The following is a 10,382-nucleotide window of genomic DNA, read 5'->3' as shown; positions in this document are numbered from 1 at the left end:
GGGGGCTGCGGTCGGAGGGGGTACCGCGCAGGGGCCGCATCTCCCGCACTAATTGGCCCTTCCCCAGCCGCCTCGGCCGGTAATTGCTGCTGGAGGGGGGACGGGGGCTGGCGGGTGTTGGAGGAGAGGAAGGGGCGCTGCTTCCGGAGCGGGGAGTCAGCTCAGCAGGAGCTGAGCCGCAGAGGCCCCCAGGAGACGAGTTTGCGCGCAGTTCCTTCGCCAGCTTGGCACGCGGAGGCAGGGGGAGGAGGGACGAGAGGAGGGGCTTCGTCCACGTGGAGGCCCTAGGAGCCGGGCACAAAAGGGGAAAGGCCACAAAGGTGTGTGTGTTGTGGGCGGGGCACCAAGTCCAACCAGTTCTGGGGGTGGTGGCTGGGGCTTTAGGATTGGGGTGGTCGTTGGGGGACCCCAGTACTGACAGAAAGGTAGGGTGGAGATTGGGAGGCGGGAACCTTCCCTAGCGGGAAGGAGAGGGTAGGAACCGGGGCTGTGGGAGGCGGGGCCAGCCCACCATCCAGTCTGCCCCCCACTCCTTGAGTTGGAATTTCTAGAGGAGGTTCTAGGGTTCCCCGAGAGTCTTTCTGATCCTGGCATCTGCTGCAGCCTGGTTGGGTCCTGAGTGAGGCCTGGCTCCTGGGCTCCTGCCCAGCGGCACTCCCTCTGATTTGGGGAAGGATAGCCTTTAGGCAGGTGGCTGGATGGAAGGGTTCCTTCTCCAGACACGTGGAAAGCCTGGAGGGGAGAACTGAGGGACGCTCAGAAGCAGGCTTGGACAAGCTTGGAGTCAGACTCCTGGACCCCCCAGGTGAGGATGTTCCCGGCAGACACTGGGGTGAATCAAGCCCCTGGGGGGTTCCTATCTGCCCCCTGTGGGTAGGAGGGCAGGTCAGAGTCCTGGTGGGCTCAGAGCCATGCTCGCTGCCTTCATCCCAGGCCCAGATGCTGAGCCTGCTTTGAGCACAGGCTTCTTCTCTCTCCAGGACCTTGGCCTCACCCTACAATCTGGCCTCTAAGGACACCCCATCCACTTGTCAGACGTGTCTGTAGTGGACCAGGTGAGGTCTCCCTCCAAAAGCAGGATGCCAGCTGACTCAGGGGAGGAGTCGCCTGGTGCTGTGTATCAGAATCACATCTGGCCCAGCCAAGACTCTTTCCAAACATCCTTCTTGTTGCCATTGTCATCATCATCATCATTATTCCTGTTGTATAGGTAAGGAAACTGAGACCCAGAATGGAGAAATGACTTGGCCAAGGCCCCGCAGGACACTGCCACCGATGGACAGTGGCTTATTACTTAAAAGAAATGAGTGGGGGAACAGAGGATGGGGGCTTACGCTCATGCCGTCTCCTCTGTGTATAATGCCCTTTCTTGCATTGTCAATCAGGCGAACTCCTAGTTATCCTCCAAAATTCAGCTCATCCCCTTCTATTATGCCTTTTTGGATGTGCCAAACTCCTACAGAGCCAGACTCCTGCATCCTCTTGCAAGAGACCAACGCACCCAGCCTTAATGCAGACAGGGAACTGGAGTCTGCTCTGAGAGGCAAGGACTTGCCCGAGCTCATGGAGAGACACAACCTGGAGACTGGCTCCCAAGGACTGCCTTGGCTGCCCACAGGTGGGCTTACCCCATGGCCTGGAGGTGGCCTGGGTTTGGGGTGTAGAGTAAGAAGCTCAGACCTGAGCCTGCCCTCACTGAACATCTGGTCCAATGAGGAGATGATTGAGGAATTCCCACTGCCCACCTGTATTTTTCTGGTGGCCCTAACATGGGCAGTCCCAACACGGGCTTCAGAGTTCACAGGTGTCATTAGGCTCTCTTGCTGCTGCAGCCAATGCCGTCTCTTTCTTAGAACTCTGGCCTGGCATTTCTAGTCTTCTCTCCCCCCACCTGCTCCCCAGACCCAGGCTGAGACCAGGTGCGCTCCAGCTGGCCACATGGAGGTCAGGGCACTGCCCTGCAGGAATGAAGGTCCTGGGGACCAAGGCACAGGTGAGGCGCTGGGAGGCTTGGAAGGGCCAGGAGCCTCACTCAGGTTTTGGTGTGAGGGTCCCAGAGAGTCAGTCACACTGGGAGTGAGATTCCTCCTGGCTCTCAGGTGGTGACTTTAGGCAGCTCCCATCCCAGGGGATGGTCGTGACAGAGGCTGGACACCAGCTCCCAGGCGCTTGCCCTGGCTCTGCCTCATCTTTTGTCTGCCACACAGAGGTCCCCTCAGGAGATGGGGCCAGGCAGAGGGGATGGGACCACCCACCTGTCAAGCTGCTCTGAGACCCCTGTGGTGATTCTGCATCTGGTCTGAGGGTGGCTTGGTCTCCTAGGAGGCCTGAGGGGCCCAGGGCTCCCACCACTGCTCACCTCATCCAAGGGGAGTTATGACTGGGCTTAGTCCTTTTTTTTAAAAAAATATTTTTATTAATTGCAGAGAAGAAAGGTGGGAGAGATAGAAACATCAATGGTAAGAGAGAATCATTGATTGCTACCTCCTACACACCCCCTACTGAGAATTAAGCCTGCAACCCTGGCATGTGCCCTGACCAGGAATCAAACCGTGACCACCTGGTTCATAGGTTGACACTCAACCACTGAGCCACACTGGCCAGGCAGACCAAATTCAGTCGTCACTTCCTTGGGGACTCAGATAGTGTGGGGTGTAATGGGCCTAGAGTCTGGGGAGAAGGATGGCCTGGATACTGACCTCCATGGGTAGGAAGACTCAACCCTGTATGTCCCCCTCACCAGCAGACCCAATCAGTGGGGGTGAGACCCTGGAGTCTGGTTGGGGCAGCATTGTGCACACTGATCATTTCAATATCCAGGCCTGAAGCACAGAGGGGGCTTGTACCAGCATCTGAGTGAACAGCAGTGATCCCTGTCATCTCTCTGTGGGCTGTGCTGTGCAAAGCCCCTCACTCTAAGCCTCCCTTGCCAGCCTTGCTACCTATTAGAATCCCAGTTCCTCCCCCTACATCAGCCCCTAGACCTCCACTCCAGCAGCTGGAAAAAACTGTCTCGATATGAGAGCATATTCTGGACGGTGAAGGACAAGCAATCTGGAGGCCAATAGACTTGGGAATGAGTCCTGGCTCTGTCCTCAGTCTCTCTGTGGCCTCAGCAAGGTGCTTCTCTCTGATTCTCAGTTTTCTCATCTGTAAAGTAGGGATCCATTCAGGACCCCGGAGGACTATGCAGAGACCTGAGGGAGAGGATGGATGTCAAGGCCCCTGGAATCAGAAGAGGCTCGCTCAGGGACAGTAGGGAGGGGCAACTGCACATCAGGAGACACTCAAGTGGGCAATGATGCCCTTAAGGCATGAGGGGTCTGGGGCTGATGGACAGGGAGAAGGAAGAGGGATGTGTGGGGACCACTATTCCCAAGTAAAAGAGCTGGTGTCCCCTGCCAAGTCTCTTTCTATTCTTGGAGTAGTCTTTCAGGGCCTGGACAAGATGGACAGGGAACTGGGGAGGGTTAAGAGGGGGTGGGTCTAAAATCCAAGAGGAGGGGCTGCAGGCAGAGTGGGAGAGGGGCTTGGATGATGGCTTCCCTGAGAACCTAAGAGGGCCACTTTGCTGAGAGGGCACTCAGCCTGTCATTCAAAACACCATGGGGCTCCATCTGCTACCACTTGTGGGCAGGCACAGGCCCAAGTGTTAAAGTGGAAGAGACCCATGCCAAAGTTACGATGACACCCCCTAAAATCGCTAATTCGTCCATCTTTAAGTCGTAGTCAGGGAACCATCTGATTTTTTCAGACAGTGTGGTTGAAGTTTATGTCCATACCTATACCAGGAAGCATTTTTTGAGCATTTGCTGTGTGTAAGACACTGTTCTAGGCACCTTACAGCTAATGATCATTCAATGCTCACAGCAGATCTGTGAAGGGGAACACTAACATTGTTCCCATTTAATAGATGGAAAAACTAAAGAACAAAGAAGCTAAATGACTTGTTCAAAGATACATCCAGTACCTTGTGGAACTTGATGGAACCCTATTTGTGTGTGTGTGTGTGTGTGTGTGTGTGTGTAAAACTAAGTTTGGCCAGGGTATGGACACTTGTCTGTGTCTACTGGGAGGAGCTGCCAGTACCTTGTCTCACTGGCTGGGTCCAGGTGTGCACGTCCGATCCTGCATTACCCCCTGGTGGTCACATGCTCACACTGCTCACAGGGCCCCACCTGTGATAGCACCAGAGAGGCTACCCCAGGTTCACCAATCTCTGCCCTGCAGGCCCTGACCGCCCTGAGTTTGTGGGTTCCCCTTGGCTTGCTCCCCTTAGTTCTGCATGGCTGCTGGGTTCTCAAGGCAGGGCCATCAGTCTGTCCAGGGTATATGTTGGGGGTGACTTTCTCCTGGAGGCCCACTCTCTTGGAGGATTCTCAAGTGGCAGGGGGAAGCAGGGCACTGCCCTGCAGGCAGATTCCTATTAACAACGCAAATCCCCTCTATGGGGAAGATGTGACTTAAGAGCCAGACTTCCTGTGTTCGAATCCTGGCTCTGCCGAGTTCTGGCTGTGTGACCTTGTACAAGTTACGTCACAACTTTGGGCCTAGTTTTCATCCATAAAACAGTGATGATAACTGGAACCACCTCACTGGGTGGAAGAAGTCATATGTGTGAAAACATGAGGTATGGAACCAAAGCCAAGGAAAGTCTGTTCTTAGGGCCAGCGTCTGTCAGGGCATGTGTCTCCCTGTTGGCTTGGGAGATTGCTCACTCCGAGGAAGGGCAGGACTAGTTTCTGAGCCTCAGTGTCTTTTCATCCATAAAACAGTGACGATAACTGGAACCACCTCACTGGGTGGAAGAAAAGGCATATGTGTGAAAACATGAGGCATGGAACCAAAGCCAAGGAAAGTCTGTTCTTAGGGCCAGCGTCTGTCAGGGCATCTGTTTCCCTGCTGGCTTGGGAGATTGCTCACTCCAAGGAAGGGCAGGACTAGTTTGAGCCTCAGTGTTGGGAACATAGCTGGCTGGGAGCAGGGGGTGGGAGGATGGGTGGAGAGTGTGAGACACTAGTAAATATTTGCTAATTCAAACAGTTGCGGGTACTGGCTGAAGGACAGGGCAAAGGTCATGCCTAGACAACATGCCAGGTCCTCTCCTGGCATCTGGAGCTGGAGCGCTTTCGGATCAAACTTCTCTCCTGCCAAGAATAACTAGGCAGCTTTCTGAATCTGCTCCTTTAACCTTGATCCTTGGGGTGGAGGTGGGGGTGTGGAGAGAGCAACAGGGAACCAATCACAATAAGATACCACTACACCCATTAAAATTAATCAAATGTAGAAGACATAAGACCAAGTGTTGGCAAGGGTATAGAGCATTTAGAACCCTCATCTGTGGCTGGTAGGGATGCAAAAATGGCAGTCATTTTGGACAACAGTTTGGCATTTGTTTAAAAAATGTGTTAGTAGGCTTTCTTTTTTTCTTTTTAATATATTTTTATTGATTTCAGAGAGGAAAGGAGAGACAGAAACATCAATGATGAGAGAGAATCATTGACCAGCTGCCTCCTGCACACCCCCCTACTGGGGATGGAGCCTGCAACCTGGGCATGTGCCCTTGACCAGAATTGAACCTGGGACCCTTCAATCCGCAGGCCGATGCTCTATCCACTGAGCCAAACCGGCTAGGGCAACAGTTTGACATTTTTATTTAAAAGTTAAACATACACTCACCATGTGACCCAGCAATTCCACTCTTAGCTATTTGCTCCAAAGAAATGAAAGCATACTTTCATACAAAGACTCATCTGAAAATGTTCATAGCAACTTTGAGTGGATAAAATAATACTACTCAACAAATAAGACTGGTTGGTTGAATCTCAAAAACATTATACTAAGTGACAGAAGTAAAAAATGATTCCATGGTTCATATCCGGGGCCCCCTCCCCCCCCAAAAAAAAATTAAAAAAAAAAAAGATTCCATTTCACCCTAGCCGGTTTGGCTCAGTGGATAGAGTTCCGGGTTCGATTCCGGTCAAGGGCACATGCCCGGGTTGTCGGCTCGATCCTCAATGGGGGACTTGCGGGAGGCAGCCGATCCATGATTCTCTCTCATCAGGGATGTTTCTATCTCTCCCTCTTCCTTCCTCTCTGAAATCAATAAAAATATATTTAAAAAATAATAAAATAAAATAGACCTCAACTCTCAGCAGATTTATAAAAAAATAAAAATATATTTTAAAAAATGATTTCATTTCTATGACATCCTAGGAAAGGCAAACTATAGTAACAGAAAGCAATTTGGTGGTTGCATGGGATCGGGGTCAGGACAGTGACTGACTACAAAGGGGCATGAAACAACTTTTTGGAGCAATACAAGCGTTTTAAAATGATGTGATGGTGTTTGTGTGCCTTATACATTTACCCACATTTATCAAATTGTACACCTAAAATGGGTGAATTTAATTGTATGTAAATTATTCTACAATAAAGCTGTTAAAAAAAGATTACTGAGACGAGTCCTAAAAACTAGTCCTGGGAACCCACTATTTTTTATTTATTGATTGATTTCAGAGAAGAAGGGAGAGGGAGAGAGAGAGAGATAGAAACATCAATGATGAGAGACAGAATCATTGATTGCATGGACTCACACTGGGGGTCGAGCCTGCAACCTGGGCAAGTGCCCTGATAGGGGGCGGGGGCGGGGAGGATCAAACTGTGACCTCCTGGTTCACAGGTTTACACTCAACCACTGAGCCATGCCAGACAGGTTTTGAAAAGTATATTATGCATCTGCAAGACTGAAAAATATACCAATACATGTATGCCACAGGTGCTCAATATATGCTTTCAGGTGCAGGGGAAGCCTTATGCACCAATCAGTGTTCACTGATAAGGAAAGCTCTTTGCCAAGTTCAAGTTAGCCTAGCCTAGGCTTAAAGTTATCCTTGTCTGCCATCAGGTGGCCAGACTGGGTAGTGCAGGAATCTTCATTCTTTAAGCCCAATTTCAAGAAGCTCTATGGTTGGGGCTTAAATGCAGTGAAGGGAAAGAAGGCTTTCCTCCTGGGAAATCTAGTGCATGGAGAGGGCAAGTTGATCAGAAGTAGGAGCATGGAGGGAGTCCTGGGTCTATGAGAAGAGAGATATCGCCTCTTAGTGACAGAGAGAAAGTGCTTTGGTGGAACAGAGAGGCCAAATGAACACAATTTGCACACTGGAATAAACCATGAGAGAGGGTGTATTTTTTTTGGGGGGGGGGGAGTTTAGGGAAAACAATAAGTAGGAAAACTAATCATGTAGATGCCCCACAGTGAGCTGGGGAATGCTCAGCAGAGGGGGGGGATGGGGTGGGGGTAGTTGACTAGGGGAATTCCAAAAGGCAAGAGGAGACCGCCCTGGATGGAGTGGCACTTGGGAGCCAGGGGACCAGAGTGTTCTAGACATGCCTGGACCTTCTGGGTCCTCAACCCTTTACTTCCAGGAAACATCCCACAGATAAATATCTTGGACGTGTTATGATCATCTAAGTTTTGGCCCGATTGTGTCTGCAGAACCAATAAGAATAAAGGCAAAATTCAGAAGGCAGGAGACAGAGGAACCCATCTGGTTATCCTGGCCACCGCACAGCTGGCTTAGGCTCCCAGGGCCCACGACAAGCCCATTCCTGCTTCTTACAAAAAATGGAGTTGGTCATCTCTGTGGGACACAGATAAGTGAGGGGGGGTGTTTAAATTCAATGATACATGATACTTAATCTAGGGGGACACTGGGTGGGGACAGAGACTTACATTCTCAGTAGTTGGTAGACTCTGTGGCTGAGATCTCAGAACTCCCAGACTCCTGGTGTCTAGGTTTTCTATTGGCCACTTACAGATATGAGAACATGCAAGACATTCCCCAAAGTGCTCCCTTCCTAGGGACAGGAGAGTGGGTTGGGGTGGATGTGAGGAAGGGAGGATGGGGCCTAAGCCCAGTGGGGTGTTGGCGTCTGCCCTTCCACAGCTTTGCAGCAGGAACTAATGCCCTTTGAGTGCCAAGCCCTGAGTCTGGGAAAGTTACTTCTCCCTTTCAAATCTCAGCGGGCTCACCAGAAAAATACATACATGGGGGAATCCACCATACTCAGAGGAAAACTGGCTGTGGGGGTTTAGATGAAATAAATGACAAATGTAGCCCAGCTCAGAGCTCAGAGTACCCTCTACTCCAGGGCCAGGCGTTCCCAGAACCCCTCCAAGATTCAGGAGGCTCAAGGGGTGCAAATCACTGGGCCCCTAGAAGCGGCTTGGCAAAGAGAATTTCCAGAAAGATGTGGACCCCCATGTTAGTGCCCTGCACATGGATGAGGCCCCTCCAAGATTCAGGAGGCTCAAGGGGTGCAAATCACAGTACCCCTAGAGGCGGCTTGGCAACGAGAATTTCCAGAAAGATGTGGACCCCATGTTAGTGCCCTGCACATGGATGAGGGTCCCCTGCACCTGCACTGTGTGAGTAGTCCAGACGGGGCTGGCAGAGTGCTAGCTTGTAGGCAGAGGCATGGACATAAGGATTGGGTTTACCCAATAAGTTGCCCTTGCAGATTAAATTTTTTTTTTTAATTTATTGATTTGGGAGAGAAAGAGAGATCGATTTGTTGTCCCACTTAATCATGCGGTCATTGGTCGTTGTTCCTTTCTCATCGATGTATCTAACTCTCTATCCTTCTCCCTTCCTCTCTGTAAAAAATCAATAAAATATATATTTAAATTTATTGAAAGAGAGAGATCGATTTGTTGTCCCACTTAATCATGAATCATGCGGTCATTGGTTGTTGCTTGTATGTGCCCTGACCAGGGATTGAATCTGCATCCTTGGCATATAAGGATGACACTATCACCAACTGAGCTAAGCGGCCAGGGCCCTTGCAGATTATTGATGTTGTTGCCTCCTTCCCATTCTCAGCTCAGCTCAAGGGACCCTGATCTATAAACACTTGATTTATACTTCTGGCCTATAACCCTGCCCCCACTTCCACCTCCTACTGCTTTCACTGGGTCCAGCGCCAGCCTTTTCCACCACACTCAGCTCCGTGGGGCTTGGCACTATGGTTTAGTCCCAGGAGTTACAAGCAAATGGTCACATGAACTTGATGGGGTGAGAGTGTCCTTTCCACTGACTGTGCCAGGTCATGTGAGGAGCAGAACTGTGGGAATTGGACATACAAGGTTGCTGTCCTAGGGATCTCATGCTCTAGGTGGCAACAAATGACATAAAGAAAGCATCCCCCAAACGAGGAGCAATATTATGAGAACTATAAAAGAGAAGTACAGCTGTGTCTAGAGTGCAGCCTTCCTGCTGTGGCAATCAGGGAGGGAAGGAGTGATTGAAAGTCACCTAACAGAGAAAGAGCTGATATATATATTTTAAATATTTTTTAATTGATTTCAGAGAGGAAGGGAGAGGGAGAGAGAGATAAAAACATCAATGATGAGAGAGAACCGCTGATCGGCTGCCTCCTGCACGCCCCTTACTGGGGATCGAGCCCGCAGCCTGGGCTTGTGCCCTTGACCAGAATTGAACCTGGAGCCCTTCAGTCTGCAGGCCGACGCTCTATCCACTGAGCCAAACCAGCTAGGGCAAGAGCTGATATTCTTAGTAGATAAAAAAATTTCTACACATAAATAAGAAACATGCCAGCTGTGTATACTTGGCGAAAGAATTTGAAATGGTTCAGACAGTAAGGAATACACATAAAAGGCTCTTACACAAATGAAGGGATGTTCACCTCACTGGTGCTAAGAGAAATGCACATTGACATCTGTGAGGTCAACAACTTATTTTGTCATAAAAAAAGCAAAAACAATCAAACACTGTATGCTTTCTACTGGAAGTCCACAACACCACACATGAAGTAGTCTTGCTCCCCAGCAAAACCTAAAAAACTGTGGCTCAGTGGTGGAGCATGGACCTATGAACCACCTCGGAAGGGGCCGCAAGGTTTCTGCAGCCCCTCCCCAATACCAGGAACCAACCCTCTCCTCAAACCTGAGTTCACTGTTCTTATAATCACAGGCCTGACAAGGGTGCTCCGGGGTCGAGAGAGGCTGTAAGCCAGAAGGAAAGGGAAGGGAATAAGCCAGGAACCCAGGAGAGCTTCCTTGAGGAGGTGCATGATCAACATTTACGAGAAATGAGAACGACCTTCTTCGTTCAGGGTGAAGGGAGACATAGGATAAGCATGTCAAACTTGCAGCCCACAACAAATATTTTTTGTGGCCCAGCCAATATAATGGTATGTAAGAAACGTTTTAATAAAAATTTCCTAACTTAATTTTTACAATATCCTGTGATACATAATCTACACTAATAAAAGAGAAACATGGTAATTGGCGTACGACCGCTACCCTTCCCATTGGCTAATCAGGGAGATATGCAAATTAACTGACAGCCAAGATGGCG

At 50.0% G+C, this 10,382-nt stretch overlaps 1 protein-coding gene across 1 annotated transcript in view; it reads right to left on the bottom strand.

Moving 5' to 3' along the window:
* CBFB (core-binding factor, beta subunit) overlaps nt 1-1,340 on the bottom strand; it is a 71,417-nt gene extending 70,077 nt beyond the window's left edge. Inside the window, exon 1 of the mRNA XM_014547797.1 lies at nt 1,335-1,340. Coding sequence (XP_014403283.1) covers nt 1,335-1,340 — 6 coding nt within the window. The remainder of the gene's footprint in view (nt 1-1,334) is intronic.
* Nucleotides 1,341-10,382: the final 9,042 nt, after the last annotated feature.

The sequence above is a fragment of the Myotis brandtii genome, unplaced genomic scaffold, assembly GCF_000412655.1.
Source record: "Myotis brandtii unplaced genomic scaffold, ASM41265v1 scaffold486, whole genome shotgun sequence".
Classification (NCBI taxonomy): domain Eukaryota; kingdom Metazoa; phylum Chordata; class Mammalia; order Chiroptera; family Vespertilionidae; genus Myotis; species Myotis brandtii.
This window is presented reverse-complemented; position numbering and strand designations above follow the sequence as displayed.